The following is an 18,741-nucleotide window of genomic DNA, read 5'->3' as shown; positions in this document are numbered from 1 at the left end:
AGGGATGTGCAGGCTAGGTGTGTTAACCATCGGACATGTGGGAGTACTGGAATGGGCCTGGGCGCAATCCACTTCAAAGGGTCAGAGTGAACTCGATTGGCCAAGTGGCCTGCTTCCACATAGTATGGATCCTGTGATTCTATATCGTCTGAACGAAAGCATCTCTGACAGTGTGGTGCTCCTTCAGTATCCCACAGGGAATTTTGGTTTAAATTATGAACACGAGGCTCTAGATTGGGACTTGTATTTGTGACTTTCTAACTCAAATGGGAGTGCTACCTGATGAGCCACAGCAACCATGTTTAAATTTAAAAATAAGCTTCTCATTTTGTGACAGCTGCTAGAATTTGGAAGAAACCATAGGAATAAGGAGGTGGAAATATCTTTGTGTTTTCTCTCATTCTCACCTTTTCATCTGACTCCTCTGTTCCCCAGGTGTTTGAAGGAGGATCCTGCCACCATGTCTCTCTTACAGAGATGCCTGGACCCTGAGAAAACGCTTGGGCTGGTAGATGTATTGTATACAGCGGTTTTTGACCTGTGCAGGTGGAAAGAGAAAAGGTACAGTAATGAACATTTTCAGCAGCTGGAACTTGAGAATCTTAGAAAGAGGGAATGCTCTTCAATCCCAGCCAATGCATTCCTTTACATAGCTCAGCCTCACCACCTTCTTGTTTCAATCTCTTTATTGTACATTGACCCAACAATATGACAATCCAGCCTAACCAGTGTTTGTCAGTAATTGTCCCCCACAAGATCTGAAATCCTGATCTCATGAGCCTGTCTTGTTGTCATTTTCATTCCCCCAAACCTGTATTCCCTGTGCTTTTTAGTTTTCTGTTTCTTGAGTCATTTAGCCTTCTGCTTCTTCTGTTAGATCTGTTCATACCATCAGTAACCTTACAACCTTGTGATTACTTTTTTTCCCCTTTTAAGAAGGATTTCTCCTCTTTCCTAAAACTTGCACACTTCATCTTGTCCCTCTTGTTCTCAACCTACTCAGTTACTGATAACAGAAGCTCTGATGGGTTGATTACATTCATTCCTGCTGTTCACTTCTGTCCCTCTCTCACAATCAATTCTGTAATTCTGTTGTGACGTAAGAGTGGAGAAAAAGCCCACTGATCTCCTTTCTTTTTCCTGTTCTTGTTGCTCATTCAGCGACTCATGGAGAAATAACCTCATTCATATTCCGGCTGTCTCCTAATTTTGAACACCTACCACATCTCCTTGCATCAGTGAATTTAGAACAAGTTGTGTTTAGGTTTGTTTTTCCTTTAAATTCATAGAATACGATATGGAAGGGTTGGTGGTAACTTGTTTTTGTTTACTATTGCAGGGAGCAAGTTTTGCCAAGTATCCAGATTCAGCTACGCCGGGAGTGCACTGACTTTGGGACTCATGTGGATCTTCCTACGGCGAATGGGGCTATTGTCAAGTCCTCTGGTGGACTGCAGAAAACTTTTGCAAAACTGACCTCTCGTTTCACAAAGCGAAATTCCTGTAGCAGCAGCACGAGTAACAGTAGCAGTAGTGGTGGGAGCTTTTCGATCCCAAATACACCTTCTAAGAGTAACTTCTCCATTAATAGTTCTGAGGAGGAGCGAAAAGCCAAGCTGCCCAACCACTCAGATTTGAGGCTGCAGAGCATTTTGAACGTTGGAAGTTTCCCAAAGACGGTCGATTCGCAGGAAGTTTCCCGAAGCACGTCCAACCCAATGGTCAATGGTTTCTCTGTGGATAAGAGGGAAATATTTTTCAAAGGAGATGAGGGGAAGGATGATCAAGGCATAAAGTTGCCAAGCGACCAGGAAATGCAGGATGTTATTGACTTCCTGTCTGGGTTCAACATGGGAAAATCCCAAAAAGCATCACCACTCACTAACAGAAGGAATTCGGTCACAGCACCAGAGCGGAAAGCGGCTACCCTGCAGCAACCACAGACTGTACCACACACTCCATTGCCGAATTCTCATCAGGTCGCACAGCGCCAGCATCAGCACCAGCAGCAGCAGCAGCAATTGCAATATTACCAGCACCTTCTCCAGCCCATTGGGCAGCAGCCACCGCCAGCACGACCACAGACTCCTCGAGGCCCTGGGAAATGGCCTAATAGTACGTCTCAGCAGACATCGCAGAGCCCAGGTTCAGGACTGTCACCAATTGGGTCTATGAGCCAGTGGAGCAATATTGCTGTGCATTCTGACTTGAGTTCAGACTTGTACAGCCTGGGTCTTGTTGGCAATTACATGGATAACATCATGGACAATGTCATGTCTGACATGTTGGGGCCAAAAGTGGCAAACACCAGGAATAACACTTGGCCCAACCGGGTACAAAGTGACGGGGTGTTTGGGATGCTGGGAGACATTCTGCCTTTTGATCCTGCAGGTAAACTTTTTGAAGCGGTTTTCCCATCTTTGTTTTAAAAGACCTCAGCCACAGTCAGCCATGTGGTTTGTTGTGCTGAAGGTCTAAGATTTATTCTGTGCGCTTGTTAAGTTAGCAGTGAGGCTTTAAAAAACAGAGACTTGGTGTCCATGAGTGCAATATTGAAGAGTTTCCACTTCACCTCGCACAAACTAACATACTTGTTGGGCTGAAGGGCCTGTTTTCACACTGTAGAGAATTTAATCTAATACCTTCAGAGTCAGTCTAGAAAAGAAAGCATTACGTCAGAGCAGTTAGGAGGGTTAACAGCTATAGGGATTCTCTCTTTTAGTGTTCCCACGAGTCATTCACATGTTTTGTTCCTAAAAGGATTAGGTAACTTGTTGAGAGATAGTAGGAACTGCAGATGCTGGAGAATCTGAGGTAGGGAGGAGATAAGTCAGTCCAGGGAAGATGCACATCATCCTCCGACACTTCTGCCATCTGCAATCCAACCCCACCACCAAAGACAATTTTCCCTTCCCACCCTTATCAGATTTCCAGAGGGACCGTGCTCTCCGTGATTCTCTTGTCTGCTCCACGCTCCCCTCCAGCCCCACCATACCCGGCACTTTTCCCTGCAACCGCAGGAAGTGCTACACCTGCCCCTACACCTCCCCCCTCACCCCCATCCCAGGCCCCAAGAAGATTTTCCACATCAAGCAGATGTTCACCTCCACATCTGCCAATGTGGTATACTGCATCCACTCTACCCCTTGTGGCTCTCTTTACATTGGGGAAACCAAGCAGAGGCTTGGGGACCGCTTTGCAGAACACCTACTCTCAGTACACACTAAACAACTGCACCTCCCAGTCGCGAACCATTTTAACTCCCCCTCCCATTCCTCAGACGACATGTCCATCCTGGGCCTCCTGCAGTGCCACAATGATGCCACCCGAAGGTTGCAGGAACAGCAACTCATATTCCGCTTGGGAACCCTGCAGCCCGATGGTATCAATGTGGACTTCACCAGCTTCAAAATCTCTCCTCCCGCCACTGCATCCCCAAACCAGCCCAGCTCGTCCCTGCCTCTCTAACCTGTTCTTCCTCTCACCTATCCCTTCCTCCCACCTCAAGGCCGACGCCCATTTCCTACCTACTAACCTCATCCCGCCCCCTTGACCTGTCTGTCTTACCTGGACTGACCTATCCCCTCCCTAACTCCCCACCTACACTCACCTCTACTGGCTCCATCCCCACCTCTTTGACCTGTCTGTCTCCTCTCCACCTATCTTCTCCTCTATCCATCTTCGATCCGCTTCCCCCTGTCTCCCTATTTATTTCAGAACCCCCCCCTCCCCTCCCCATTTCTGAAGAAGGGTCTAGGCCCGAAACGTCAGCTTTCCTGCTCTTCTGATGCTGTTTGGCCTGTTGTGTTCATCCAGCTCTACACCTTGTTATCTTGGGTAACTTACTGAACCTGCTTACCTGGTGAGTTAAGTGTAAATTTCTGGCTGATTAGATCAATTACCAACATGGTCTTTGCCGTAACGCATCTGCTAGAGAAAAAAAGTCAAAACCTTCTTTTCCATTATGGACCTTACAAAGGCTTTTGACCAGGTCAGTGGAAGGACTTTATTTTCTAATTGCTGCAGGCTGGATGCTACTCAGTCCTCCTCCCATCTAATTTCAGCATTTATAATGTTATAATCCAAACTAAGAGCGACTAAGGATTTACAATCCTGAAATCCATAGTTATGTCCAGTAGGTGTGTGTTTTAATATCCTCACCCAGCAGGTAGTGGGGCATTTCAGAGCGACAGCTCACGGTGTTTCCAAACACCCACTAACACTGACTGTAGATGGTCAAACATGGAACTGTGGGAAAGATGGGTACGGAGTTGGCGGCAGTAAAGACTTGGGAGAGGGTTGGCAAGCTGAAGATTGAACAGTTGTTTAATGTCGTAGAGGGGCCATGGGCAGACTTCATGTGTTGATGACAGATTTGAAGGGAAGTGGTCAGTGCTGGGGGTGGGAGAGAGAAGAGTTAACACAGGGCTAGAATGAAGTAAGTAATTCAGTGGGCACATGACTGAAAGAGCAGGTCTCAGCTTAGGGGCAATATGAGGGGAGATGGGAGAGAAATGAGTTCTCCTGTCACCCCAACTGTAATGAGCTGACCAATCTCAAGAATTGAATCTGGTTCTTCATTGCTTTGTACAACCCTCTTCCCCATTGACTTTATGATCTTCAGAGGTATTTCTGAACTGTGTCCTCAGAACAGGCTTGTTTATGAACTGTCACGAACACCTCCCGGCCCAGGATTAGGGACACTACATTGCACCACAAGAAACCTTGTAACAATCTTTTTTAAAAAATTTAACCAATTTTTCTAACCAACCTGTTGAGACATGTTATTACACATCTCTAGAGCAGGTGGGACTTCAACCGGGGTCTCCTGGTCCAGGGGTAGGGACACTATCACTGCGCCACAAGGGTCTGGTACTATCTGTTTATGCTGTCCTGTGATTGTGAACAAGCAACTAAAGTTAATCCTCTTCCGCACCTACACAGGCCCCAAACCCCACCTCTTCCTCCGGTACATTGATGACTGTATCGGCGCCGCCTCTTGCTCCCCAGAGGAGCTCGAACAGTTCATCCACTTCACCAACACCTTCCACCCCAACCTTCAGTTCACCTGGGCCATCTCCAGCACATCCCTCACCTTCCTGGACCTCTCAGTCTCCATCTCAGGCAACCAGCTTGTTACTGATGTCCATTTCAAGCCCACTGACCCCCACAGCTACCTAGAATACACCTCCTCCCACCCACCCTCCTGCAAAAATTCCATCCCCTATTCCCAATTCCTCCGCCTCTGCCGCATCTGCTCCCACGATGAGGCATTCCACTCCCGCACATCCCAGATGTCCAAGTTCTTCAAGGACCGCAACTATCCCCCCCCACAGTGGTCGAGAACGCCCTTGACCGCGTCTCCCGCATTTCCCGCAACACATCCCTCACACCCTGCCCCCGCCACAACCGCCCTAAGAGGATACCCCTCATTTTCACACACCACCCCACCAACCTCCGGATACAACGCATCATCCTCCGACACTTCCGCCATCTACAATCCGACCCCACCACCCAAGACATTTTTCCATCCCCACCCTTGTCTGCTTTTTGGAGAGACCACTCCATCCGTGACTCCCTTGTTCGCTCCACACTGCCCTCCAACCCCACCACACCCGGCACCTTCCACTGCAACCGCAGGAAATGCTACACTTGCCCCCACACCACCTCCCTCACCCCTATCCCAGGCCCCAAGATGACATTCCACATTAAGCAGAGGTTCACCTGCACATCTGCCAATGTGGTATACTGCATCCACTGTACCCGGTGTGGCTTCCTCTACACTGGGGAAACCAAGCGGAGGCTTGGGGACCGCTTTGCAGAACACCTCCGCTCGGTTCGCAATAAACAACTGCACCTCCCAGTCGCAAACCATTTCCACTCCCCCTCCCATTCTTTAGATGACATGTCCATCATGGGCCTCCTGCAGTGCCACAATGATGCCACCTGAAGGCTGCAGGAACAGCAACTCATAGTCCGCTTGGGAACCCTGCAGCCCAATGGTATCAATGTGGACTTCACCAGCTTCAAAATCTCCCCTTGCCCCACCGCATCCCAAAACCAGCTCAGTTCGTCCCCTCCCCCCACTGCACCACACAACCAGCCCAGCTCTTCTCCTCCACCCACTGCATCCCAAAACCAGTCCAACCTGTCTCTGCCTCCCTAACCTTTTCTTCCTCTCACCCATCCCTTCCTCCCACCCCAAGCCGCACCTCCATTTCCTACCTACTAACCTCATCCCACCTCCTTGACCTGTCGGTCTTCCCTGGACTGACCTATCCCCTCCCTACCTCCCCACCTATACTCTCCTCTCCACCTATCTTCTTTACTCTCCATCTTCGGTCCGCCTCCCCCTCTCTCCCTATTTATTCCAGTTCCCTCTCCCCATCCCCCTCTCTGATGAAGGGTCTAGGCCCGAAACGTCAGCTTTTGTGCTCCTGCGATGCTGCTGGGCCTGCTGTGTTCATCCAGCCTCGCATTTTATTATCTATAAAGTTAATTTGTTGTAAGTTTGGTTGATTGTTTAGATAAAAGAGAATTGTCCCAAACAGTCTCAAATTTGATGCGATGGCACTCCCCTCCCTCTCTCTCCAGTTGGTTCAGACCCAGAGTTTGCCCGCTATGTAGCTGGTGTTAGTCAGGCAATGCAGCAGAAACGACAAGTGCAGCATGTCCGACGGCACAGCACTGCAAGGACTAACTGGCCTATCACTGATGAACCCCACCGGACGTGGCAGCCATCGGAGTGCTTCACTGAGGGGTAAGTGATGTATGTCTGTCTCAAAGGCATAGTGTATGCCAGAGCAGGAGTTGGTCTTACTCTGTGCGCGTGAGCAATAGTGGAAAACTGTTCATAGACAGTCTTTGTGTGTGAGTGCGGGTCTGGGTTTATGGAGACAGATGGGAGGACTGGACAGGTGTATGTTTTTAGTGAGGAGTGAATTTTTGTGTGTCATGTGGTGCATGTGAAGGTGTGTCACGGAAGCATGGAGCTCAAATGGAGGAAGATCGGATGTGAGAATGGGGTGGTGGAGTTATTGAAACAGTCTCAGTTCTAACGTCTGTCAGATGCAGTGACTAGCATTCTTTTCCACTTATGTCTAGAAACTTTTGCTGCAACTCCCACCATTTCATGTACCCATGGCTTCCTGCCATTCTGTACCTGGGTAGGGTAGCAAACCTGGTAGCTGACTGCCCCTGTGATCACAGTGGTTGTTAAGCAAAGGTTGGTGTTGCCAGCTCCAGCACAAGATGGAGACAAGTGCAAGTGAGAGACCTGCAAACAAGAGGGCAGGCTTTCACAGAGATGCAGAAGATCCTACTCCACCCAGTCTCTGTAACTTAATTTATCTCCAAGCAGAATGGTGCCAAGTCATCTTGAAGGGCATTCTGGGTCCCAGATGTTTAATGCACTTTCAGTTGATGTTTGCCTTCATACATTGTGGGACGATTTTTCATTTGGTTTCAGCAGTGGGGGTGAAATTCGCTCCTTTATCTCCAGGATTAAAGAAGGAGAAGAATTGATTTGGATTCCTGATCTGTATCTAATGAACCCTGATTGGATGAGTGCCATGGGATGAGACCCTCTTTAAAAGTCTAGTTGAATAGCTGTCCAACTTTTAGTTTGAAGAGTGCAGAACATAATTTACGCAAGTGCAGCTTCAGGAATGGGAAGAACAAAACTAACTCTCTATTCCCTCCCAGCAAAAGGTGGGACTGGAATTTCTAGTGTGCATTGTAACATGTACCAGTGGTGGGTTTTTCCCTTCAATAATTTTCTCTTCTGTTTCCTTGACCACAATGGCACTTGTTAAATACAGGCTTGGATCTATTGAGCTGATTGTGTGGGTCTGTGTCTGTCTCTCTCTCTGCCTCTCCCCACCCCTATCCCTGTATTCTGCAGAGATATGCTGAGTTGGTCAGGGACCCAAGGAGATTCTGCCAGCTCCAGTGATGAGGCTTCTTCTGCAAATGGAGACAGTTTGTTCTCCATGTTCTCAGGGCCTGACCTTGTTGCTGCTGTCAAACCAAGAAGGTAAGAACTAAGTTTGGTGTGTTAAGAGACGTCATCAACCTGAAACATTAACTCTATTTCCCTACACAGATGCTGCTTGACTTCAGCATTTTGTAGAACTACATTCAAGGGCCAATTTGATTTAAAGCGTGGAAACATTTTAAGTGCAAGACTGTCCGCCGTCTGAGAGATGTTCACTGTCTCCCAGTGTGGGCCACTTATATTTATGACACAAAATTCAAAGAAATTTCAATCCTTTTCTTGATTAATTCCCAGACATAGTGAACGTATGAACTTAGTGAACTTGATTCAGGTTCTGATTTGAGGATCTAACTATTAATGATGGTTGGGTTCTGAGGCTCATTTCCAAACTTGCAGAGCTTCAACCTGTTTCCTTTCAGACTTAAACTGAGTGGCCTCTGTCAAACAGAACTTGACTTTGAAATTCCTTGTACAAGCAATAAACATAAAATGGGAGCCAATGATCATAATCAGAAAGAAGAGTCAAGATTTTCAGCTACTTTTAAGGTAGAACAGAAATAGAATTTAAATAAAAGTAAGATTAAAATGACGGCAGCCGTGGCTTTCAGAGCAGAATTTACAGGGATTACACAGTTTACACTAGCAACACACTCATTACCACTACCAGTGAACAGGGAGATGCTGTTAAAAATAATAAGCTGATTCTGATCACAGGTAGAGGAAAACAAAAGGTGTTATGTTATTGACGTGTAGCTGGACTTGTGAATTACGGGTGTAACCAGGTGATGAAATTAGATGTGGCAATACATGGAGTCACACATTTCGGTCTCCATACCATGTAAACAGTAAACAAGATTGAAGGGGACGAAGAGGAGAGATCTGGAGTGGATTGATGAAGATGAAGAGGTTGGGTTTTGTGATCTGAGGAACGGTTGCTCAGTCCAGAAGTTTCTCTCAAAATCCCCACCCCAATACTTGGGGCGGCACAGTGGCTCAGTGGTTAGCACTGCAGCCTCACAGCGCCGGGGACCCAGGTTCGATTCTGCCCTCTGGGTGACTGTCTGTATGGAGTTTGCACATTCTCCCCGTGGGTTTCCTCTGGGTGCTCCAGTTTCCTCCCACAGTCCAAAAATGTGCAGATTAGGTGGATTGGCCGTGCTAAATTGCCAGTAGTGCTTAGGTGGTTTATAAGGGGATGGGTTTGGGTGGGATGCTCCAAGGGTCGGTGTGGACTTGTTGGGCTGAAGGGCCTATTTCCACATTGTAGGGATTTTTAAAAAAATTCATCACCTCCTTACACCCGCAATTCACAAGTCCAGCTAAACATTAATAACATGACACCTTTTTTCCTCTCCCTGCGACCAGAATCAGCTTGTAGACGTCAGGCTGCATTATCCAATTGTGACATCAAAGAGCTCTGGCTAAACTAGGTCAGTGGAAATGAGACTAAAGTCTCTCCATTTATTAGAGGTAAACTTAACAAGAAGAAAATGGTTGTAGTTGTTGGAGGTGAGTCATCTCAACTCCATTACTGGAGGAGTTTCTCCAGGTCGGAATCAACCTCTTCAGGGGTGTTATTATACATCTCTGCAGCAGGTAACACTTGTACCCGGCTTTCTTACTACTGCACCACGAGGCCCAAGTTCCTCATTTACATGTTCCAAGATGTTACTACAGACCTTTGAAATAGATGGTACCTGAACCCAGGACTGTTGGTCTAGAGGTAGGAATGCTACCACTACACCACCAACACCCTTGAACAAGTTCCTCAGGATAGTGTTCTAGGGCCAACCATCATCAGCTGCTTCATCAATGACCTTGCCGCCATCATGAGATCAGAAGTCACCAATTATTACACAATGTTCAGCACCATTCACGACTCCTCAGATACTGAAGCAGTCCATGTTCAAATGCAGCAAGAACAGGATAATACCTGGGCTAGTGCTGACAAGTTGCAAATAACATTCATGGCTAGCAAATGATCATCTCTAACAGAAGACGTGTAAAATCTAACCATCACCTCGTGACATTACCACTGTTGAGTTCCCCCTGCCAATATCCTTGATTGACTAGAAATTGAACTTGTCTAGCCATTTAAATACTGTATCTATAAGAGCTGTTTAGAGGTTAGGAATCTTGCAGCGAGAAACTCAAATCCTGACTCTCAAAAGCCTGCCATCATCTACAAGGCACAGGTGAGGAGTGTGATGAATACTCCCCACCTGCCTGAATGGATGCAGCCCCAACAACACTCGAGAAGCTTGACGCTATCCAGGATATAGCAGCTCGTTTGACTGGCACCACATCCACAGATATCCACTCTCTCCACCACCATGCTCAGTGACAGCTGTGTGTACTGTCTTCAAGATGCTACAGAGAAGTTCACCAAGGCTCCTTCGACAACACCATCAAAACCCACAACCACAGCCATCGAGAAGGACAAGGGCAGCAACAAATGGGAACGCCACGACCTGCATGTTTCCCTCTATGTCGCTCACCATCCTGACTTGGAAATATATTGCTACTCCTTCACTGTCACTGGTTCAATATCCTGGAATTCCCTGCCTAACAACGTTGTGGGTCTACCTACCTACAGCCATGGTTCAAGAAGGCAGCTTCTGCACCATCACCTTCTCAGGTAACTAGGGATGGGCAATAATGCAGCCTCACTGGTGGCCATCACATTCCATGAGTGAATAAGTGAAAAAGCATGTAGCACGCAGTGCTGTAATGCTGCATATGTGTGCACTGCTCCACCTCATAGTAGCACTGGCCTTAAACACAGTCTTTCCAAAACGGCAAGAATGACTGCACTTTGTAGGTACTGTCACCATAGAGTACTTTGTATGTTCCTGAGGTTGAAAGATTTGCTTTAGAATTTTCTTTCTCTCGCTGAGACAATCCTTTAATAATGAGAGGGGCCCATTATGTGTCTATTTGTCCAAAAAAATAACCTTTACTATTCTGTTCAGCAGAAAGCACAGCAGTGGTGACCAAGAGACTTCTACTCTGCCATCTCCTCCTGTCTTACCCGCACCAGATGATTTTGGCCAGGTATGGACACATACCCTCTTTCTCCTCTTTTTAAAATTTAATGTTTTGTAAAAATGTACTGCGTTTCCGGTGGTACATCATCCCCTTTCCTCTGCCATGGGCAGAGATAGCTGGACACGCATCCTGCTGTCTGTAGACACCGCTCTGCTAAATCTGCCAGGTGTGCGTTTATGAATATGATTTCATTTGGCTATAGGTACATTTTCATTTCTAGGGTATAGTTCCACAAGTCCCAGAGCTGCTGAATCACGAGGAGTAACAATTTATAAGGGCATAGGAAATAGGAGCAGGAGCAAACCATTCAATCCTGCTCCACCATTCAAAACAATCCAGGCCAATCGGATGCCTCAACTCCAATTTCCTGCTCAATTTCCTCCCAAGACCAACGAACTAAATATAGTCTGTACTGCAGCATCCACAACCCTCTGGGGTAGGGATTTCCAAATGTTCACAATCCTTTGAGTGGAGAAATTACTCCATATCTCAGTCCTAAATGGTCAACTGTGTGTCCTAGATTCCGTAGCTAGGCAGAGCAACCTCCCAGTGTGGATCTGTGAAGCCTTTTCTGAATCTGGTACGTTCCATTGAAATTGCCCTTGAGAATGATTATGCCCAACAGCAGGCATTATAGTATCAGAGATAATGGGAACTGCAGATGCTGGAGAATTCCAAGATAATAAAATGTGAGGCTGGATGAACACAGCAGGCCAAGCAGCATCTCAGGAGCACAAAAGCTGACGTTTCGGTCCTAGACCCTTCATCTGATGAAGGGTCTAGGCCCGAAACGTCAGCTTTTGTGCTCCTGAGATGCTGCTTGGCCTGCTGTGTTCATCCAGCCTCACATTTTATTATCTTAAGCAGGCATTATAGACCCAGTTTATTCAGACTCTCATCATTGGACCACCCTCAGATATCCCTGGAACCATATGGAGATCAAAGCTGCACGCTGAATTCTAAATGTGGTCTCACCAAAACCCTGTGCAATTGTAGCAAAACCTCTTCATTCTTGTATTGTAATCCACTTGCAATAACTGCATGTTAACTTCTGCATTTCTTATATGAGAGCGCCCAAGTCTGTCTCACGTCAGTTTTATACATTTTGCACCTTTTTAAAACTATTCTGTTCTTCTGTTGTTACAATCAAAATGAATAGAATCCCTACAGTGTGGAAACAGGCCTGTTGGCCCAGCAAGTCCACACTGCCCCTTGGATCATCCCACCCAGACCCATCCCCCTATAACCCCCACACCTCTGAACACTATGGGCAATTTAGCATGGCCAATCCATCTAGCCTGCACATCTTTGAACTGAGAGAGGAAACTGGAGCACCCGGAGGAAACCGATGCAGACACAGGGAGAATGTGCAAACGCCACACAGACAGTCGCCGGAGGCTGAAATGGAACCCAGCTGAGGGGTGCTAACCACTGAGCCACCGTGCCACCTAGAATAGCCTTCCATCACCTGACATTATATGCCACCAGCCACTTGTTGCTGTGCAAAAACTGTCAATATCTCTTTGCAACTCTGTGTCCTTCACACAGCTTACATCCCCAGTTAACTTTGTCATCAGCAAATTTTGATTACTATCTGTCATTCCACCTCAGTCATTAATGTAAATTGTTTATAGATGAAGCCTCAGCACTGAGTGGAGTTCATGCTTCTGGTGGATTTGTAGCTGTTCTCCCTTATCAGCAATCGAATTAGGTGCAGGCCACTTGGCCCCTCAAGCCCGCTCTATCAACACAATTATAGTTGATGTTATTATTTCACCTCCCCACCCACTCCGTTAACCTTTCACCTCCTTGCTTATCAAGAATGTGTCTACTCGCTGTCTTTTTAGGAAAACTGTCCCAAAGACTTATTATTGATGAAAATCCAGTACTAATGCTGATCATTTTTCCTTTTGTCAGAGTTGTTTTATTTAGTTAAGTTCTATTTAATTTTCTGTAAAGTGCCTCTTGTCCAGGTTGGCTTTGATTACAAGGTTCTGCCGTGGCATGACTCTATTATATTAATTTGTGATAGTTTCTTACACAGGACAACAAAACCAAGACCTGGCCTCCGAAGGCTCCCTGGCAACACTCGACATCCCTCACCAACACAATGCCCAATCCTGGTACTTCCCTGTATCAGATTGTGAACCCCGTCAGCCAGTGGAATGACTCCATGCAAATTCTCCAGTCACCTGTGTGGTCAACAGCCAGTGGTAACTCTGCTTCCACAGCAATTTCTTCCAGTTTCTCCTTCACACAGCAACAGCAACAACAGCCTCAGCAGCAGCAAGTTTCCCAGCACAAAACAATGAACAAGGGCTTCAAATCCTATCCCGTCAAGCAGGAACGGAGACAGTCTTATCTCCACCAATACTGAGTGTTTGGAAATGGCTTTAACAAGGGTTCTGTATTCTAGTGAATAGTCACGTGGCTTTTAAGTGCTGTGAGTGAGGTAGCCCTGCCACATAACTGTCTCAATTGATCCTTGTTGATTTGTTCTGCACTTTCCAACTACTGGTTGGAGGTGCCCAGATGAAGGCAGATTGTTCTCTCCGCCTCTGTTCAGATCACCCTGTAGTGTGTTGCCAGTGTCCCTCCACAATGGTATGGAGTCAGGACTCGGTGTGTGTGACTTTTTCTGCTCCCTTGCTGCCTCCACTCAGTGTTTTGAGATGCATGGTAGTGCCTTTTGTACTTCAAGCCAGATCACTGACCTTTGGGTTGTTGTTTACGCCTGAGCTCAGCTTCCGAGCTTGACCATTGGGGAACCTGGTGCATTTGCTTTTTTTTTCGGGGGGTGGGGGTGGAATTCACTGAGCTGTCAGTAACACATTAGCTACTTGACAGCAAAAGGTAGTGGGAGAGCATTTAAACACATGAAGTTGCCATTGTTGCACATATACTGAACATGACCAGATCGAGGTTAAAAAGAAACACGTAGTTCATGCCTGAGAACCTGGTGTTTCTGGCATCATCTGATCCCATGTGTTGCAGCAGTCTAGACTTCAGACGCTGTAAAACTGAGAGACAGGACAGTAAGTTGAAGGAAAATAAAAAGCATACGGTCTTTGTGACGTGTTCCCTGGGGTTCTTCTAGTTCAGTAAAAATAACCAAATGTCAAATTTACAACAAAGACATTTGGGATAGTGCTACAATCCCTCCCTGCAGCATTTGGACTGCTCATTAGGATACATTGCCTTTTAAAGAATAGTGTAATCTTTGTAATGTTGTGATGTAGTTGCTGGTTTAATGTACTGAAGTTTTGAGTTTTCCACTTTCTCAATTATGAGCTCTGCAGCCTGTCTTTTTTAGAAGCTGACTGAATGACACAATGTGAGACATTTAATGTCCCTGTGCACTGACCTTGTATTATCTGTGGGGTGTGGGGGAACTGAGTTACTGGTAATACCTTGCACCTGTTTGTAAAACTCATACCACAAGCAGTGAAGTGAGAACTGTATTAACTATGCTTGAATACAGTTATGTCAATGACACGGGGTTGGGGGGAATATAAACTAAAAATCATTATTTAAATATAAGAGCTGCTCAAACTGTTTTATAGTTTGTACTGAGGAAAAAAAACATTTTAAAAACATCATCTATATAATTTTTTGTACTTTTTTATTTTTTATAAATGAATTAGTGAGGTTCTCTCAGGAGGGAGTCTTGTATTCATCGCAGATGTGACAGCCAGATGGCACCCCGCACCCTGAAGGTGTAAGCTTCAGTTACAGTGACCATCTTTGTGTGATATCTCCACACTCGCTCAGATGGTGAACAGCTTGCAGGGGCGTTGAATTGGTCAGTTCTTTTAGTCTGGGTGTCAGGAGCAGGGTAAATAAAACACCTGGCACAAAGTTGCCTTGTTGGGTAAACCTCTTCTTATAAAGTACCATCCACCACTCAGAATAAACTGTTTCTCTCCCTCGCTCTCTCCCTCGCTCTCGCGCATTCTCAATCTTTCATGTGAGCTGTCTAATGTTTATCTTGTGTCTCGCTGTTTATTGCTGTTGCAGTCTGTCTCTTTCTGTGTGTTCTGTACAAAAGGTCAGGGGAGGAAGCTATGTTCTTTTACAATGGCCTAGGACCCAGCCAGTTCTATCTTCAGAGTTCTGCATATCTGACCAGTGTGGAATTGTTAAACTTTGTGATTGAAATATTTTGCTGTCTGATCTCAACTAGTCTTATCCCCAGTCGTTTACAGTTTCACTTTGATTGTCAGTGAGATGCTTTGTTACAGTGATTGAGTGCCCTGTCTCCCTTTAGACCATACTGTCCCTCTTCACATGTGGAATGTCCTCAGCCCTGCAATGGACAATCTCCTGTGCCTGACCTATACCCCCCCCTCCCACATTCACAGGGTGTATAGGAGGTTGTTGGTTGGAGAGGAAGGATTGGTTTGAGTTGTTGGAAAGATATCTCCTGCAGAAATAAAATACAGAAACAAAAATTGAAAAGATTGAAACATAACAAAGATGGTAAGCATCTGTAAGGAAGAGGGCACTGTTACTTTGGGTTTACATCTTTTGATAGAGAATTTTAAGTCAGATTTAGAGCTGCTTTAAGCATATAATGCAGTTGTTACCTGAAAGACGTTATGTGGAAATGACCATCAGTGTAAAATCCATGTGAGACATCTTGCTCGCACTTTCTGCTGCCTTTTTCTGTCATGTATTTGTACTTCAGCACCTATAAAGGGACATATAAAGGCAAACATGTTACACTCTAACTCCACTTTCTATGGAAACGCCGCCAGTGGTGACAGATTGTAATTAAGTTAACTGATCGGTTAGCTTCCAGTTATAAATGTTGGTTAAGGAATTAAGAATGAAAATAGATAAATGTAAGGATAATGTGACTGTGAAATAGGATCTGTCTTACATCTATACACATTGGGCACTCCCTGACCCCAATATAACTATCCCATCTCTCTCGTCCTGCTTCACTTGAAGACAGCAGGGTGTGATCTTGATGCTTTGGGTGCAGTGCAACAGACAGTCAGCCTTTTTTAAACTTTAAAAGATTTTTTTCTTTTTTTTAAAATAAAAATTGCATCTGTCAGACAATGGACAAATGAGACTTTTTGTACTGATGGTTTAGAATTTAAAACAATGTTTTGAGGTGTTTCTGCAGATTCCTGTTTGTTAAAGTGAATTCAGACATTGCTAGTATCTTGCTTTTGACATGTAACTGCATTCACCGCCTACTGTTAATCTTCCTGGTGTCTGTCCTACGTGGCAACCTGAACTTATAATTCCTTTGACAGGGATCTTGGGAAGCTCAAGCAAGGGCACTTGGTTCAATTTAGTTTTGTAAATGAGCATCGTGTCTTCAGGTGAGAGAGTGGGCAGTGGGATCAGTTATATTTGATTTGAATAATTTCACAAGGGATCTTGCAGATGTTTTGTCATTTCATCAGCCATCGGTTAATTGTGATGAAAGTGTACAATCATGACTTTTGTTTCCACCTGGTAATGTAGTGTTTTATTCAAAAACAAAAGATTGCATTTATATAGCACACTGAAGGTACTGCTCTCATGCTGTGCTTGTGATGAGCTAGCTGATACCTGTGGTTGAATCTGTCCCTGAGCTGTGACCACACTTGTGTGGTCTGCCTTTATTCTTCAAGGTCATGTTCACTGGCAGCTGACCTCCCAGCCACCACCCAGACAGCCATGTTTGCTTTAAATTTTTTTTATTAAACTTCATAAGACCGTAAGAAATAAGAACAGGAGTAGGCCCTTCGGCCCTTCAAGTCTGCTCTGTCATTCAATAGGATCATGGCACACATCCACATCGGACATTCCTCGCATCCGCTTTCCTGCCCTTTCCTTGAATGATCAAGGATCTGTCTATCTCAGCTTTAAATATACAGAAAGACTCTCATACGCATAAATATTGCAGAAACAAGACTCCCATTGGGGTGACCAGCATTTCAGCTTCCAGTTCATTGTCCTTTCCCCATACCAAGTTCCTCCTGAGCCCATTACCCGGCCAATAACTGACCTTCCAATTTAATATCACAGTCATCGTATACATGGGAAAGTGATTGGCTGTTTCCTTACTGCCCTGGCTTACTGTCTTATTCTCTTTATCATCCCTCTCTGACATGCACTATTCCCCACAGGGGGAGTGTTGCCACATCTGGTCCTGGAATCCTCAAGCAGTTGATCAATTTGGCCAACATCTTCCACCCCACCCTTCACCTGGACAATTTGTGACAGCTCCCTCCCCTTCTTGGACCCCTATGTCTCTATTTCCAGAAACCGACTCACCACTGACACCCATTTCAAATCCACTGACTCCCACAACTATCTCGAACGCATCTCCTTTCACCCACTCTCCTGAAGAAATGCTATCCTATACTCCCAATTTGTCCACATCTGCTCCCAGCATGAGGCATATTCTGCTCTAGGACTTCCCAGATATCTTCCTACTTTAGGGACCGTAATTTCCCCTCTTCTGTATTAAGGATACCCTCAAACATATCTCCTCCATTTCCCGCATTTCTGCCCTCAAACCCTCTTTCCCCCCCCCCCCCCCAAGAACAATAAGGATAGAGTCCCCTTAGTCCTCAGCTACACCCCACTAACCTCCGAATCTAACACATCATCCTCTGACATTTCTGCCACATGCAATTAGACCCTACCAACAAAAACATATTTTCAACCCCACTCCTCTCTGTTTTCTGCAGGTATCCTTTATTCCATGATTCCCTTAGCTCTACACTCACCACCAATTTCTCCTCCACAACCGGTACCTTTCCTTGTCCCTACACCTCCCGTCTCACCTCTGTCCAAAACCCAAACAATCCTTCCAGATCCGGCAGACATTCACCTTCACTTCATCCAACCTGATCTGTTGTACCTGTTGCAACCGATGTGGTCTCCTCTGTAGTGGGGAGACTCGGGGACAGGTTCGCGGAGCGTCTGCACACTGCATGCATCAACCAACCCGACCATCCGGTGCCATCCGCTTAAATTTCCTGTCCCACTCCCCTGGTGACATGTCCGTCCTTGGCATCCTGTACTGTCAGAGTGAGGCCAAACGTAAACTGAAGGAACGTAGAAAATAGGAGCAGGAGGAGGCAGTTCGGCCCTTCGAGCCTGCTCTGCCATTCTTCATGATCATGGCTGATCTACAGCCTCATCCTGCATTCTCCCCATAACCTTTCATCCCATTCACCCCAAGTGCTGTATCTAGTCGCCTCTTGAACACATTCAATGTTTTGGCATCAACTACTTCCTGTGATAATGAATTCACAGGCTCACCACTCTTTGGGAGAAGAAATGTCTCCTCTTCTCTGTCCCAAATCACCTATCTGGAATCCTCACACTGACTCCTGGCACTGGACACACCCACCATCAGGAACATCCTCACTGCAGCTACCCTGTCTAGTCATGGTAGAATTTTATCTGTCTCTATGAGACACCCGGATTCGTTTAAACTCCAACAAAAACAATCATAACCTATTCAATTCCTCCTCATATGTCAGTCCTGCCATTCCCAGAATCAGCCTGGTAAACCTTCGCTGCACTCCCTTGAGAGCACAAGTAGCCTTCCCCAGAAAAGGAGACTGAAACTGCACACAATATTCCAGGTGTGGCCTCACCAAGACCCTATATAACTGCACCAACACATCCCTGCTCCTGTACTCGCAACCTCTCGCGATGAAGGCCAACATACCATTTGCCTT

General features: G+C 45.9%; 1 protein-coding gene across 7 annotated transcripts in view; it reads left to right on the top strand.

The window, feature by feature from the left end:
• The window catches only part of LOC125459813 (granule associated Rac and RHOG effector protein 1-like), a 208,385-nt gene extending 190,799 nt beyond the window's left edge, over positions 1 to 17,586 (top strand). For 4 of the 7 annotated variants that reach the window (XM_048546700.2, XM_059651788.1, XM_048546704.2 and 1 more), the window contains 6 exons: positions 436 to 561; positions 1,340 to 2,391; positions 6,595 to 6,760; positions 7,904 to 8,035; positions 10,969 to 11,050; positions 13,077 to 17,586. In XM_048546700.2, coding sequence (XP_048402657.2) covers positions 436 to 561; positions 1,340 to 2,391; positions 6,595 to 6,760; positions 7,904 to 8,035; positions 10,969 to 11,050; positions 13,077 to 13,421 — 1,903 coding nt within the window. In that variant the 3' untranslated portion in view covers positions 13,422 to 17,586. The remainder of the gene's footprint in view (positions 1 to 435; positions 562 to 1,339; positions 2,392 to 6,594; positions 6,761 to 7,903; positions 8,036 to 10,968; positions 11,051 to 13,076) is intronic. The other 3 variants (XM_048546703.2, XM_048546701.2, XM_048546702.2) reach the window with 3 other exon arrangements.
• The last annotated feature ends 1,155 nt before the right edge of the window (positions 17,587 to 18,741 follow it).

This window comes from Stegostoma tigrinum, chromosome 16 (assembly GCF_030684315.1).
Source record: "Stegostoma tigrinum isolate sSteTig4 chromosome 16, sSteTig4.hap1, whole genome shotgun sequence".
NCBI classification, from domain to species: domain Eukaryota; kingdom Metazoa; phylum Chordata; class Chondrichthyes; order Orectolobiformes; family Stegostomatidae; genus Stegostoma; species Stegostoma tigrinum.
Note: the sequence above shows the minus strand (reverse complement) of the source record. Positions and strands in the feature narration are given on the sequence as shown.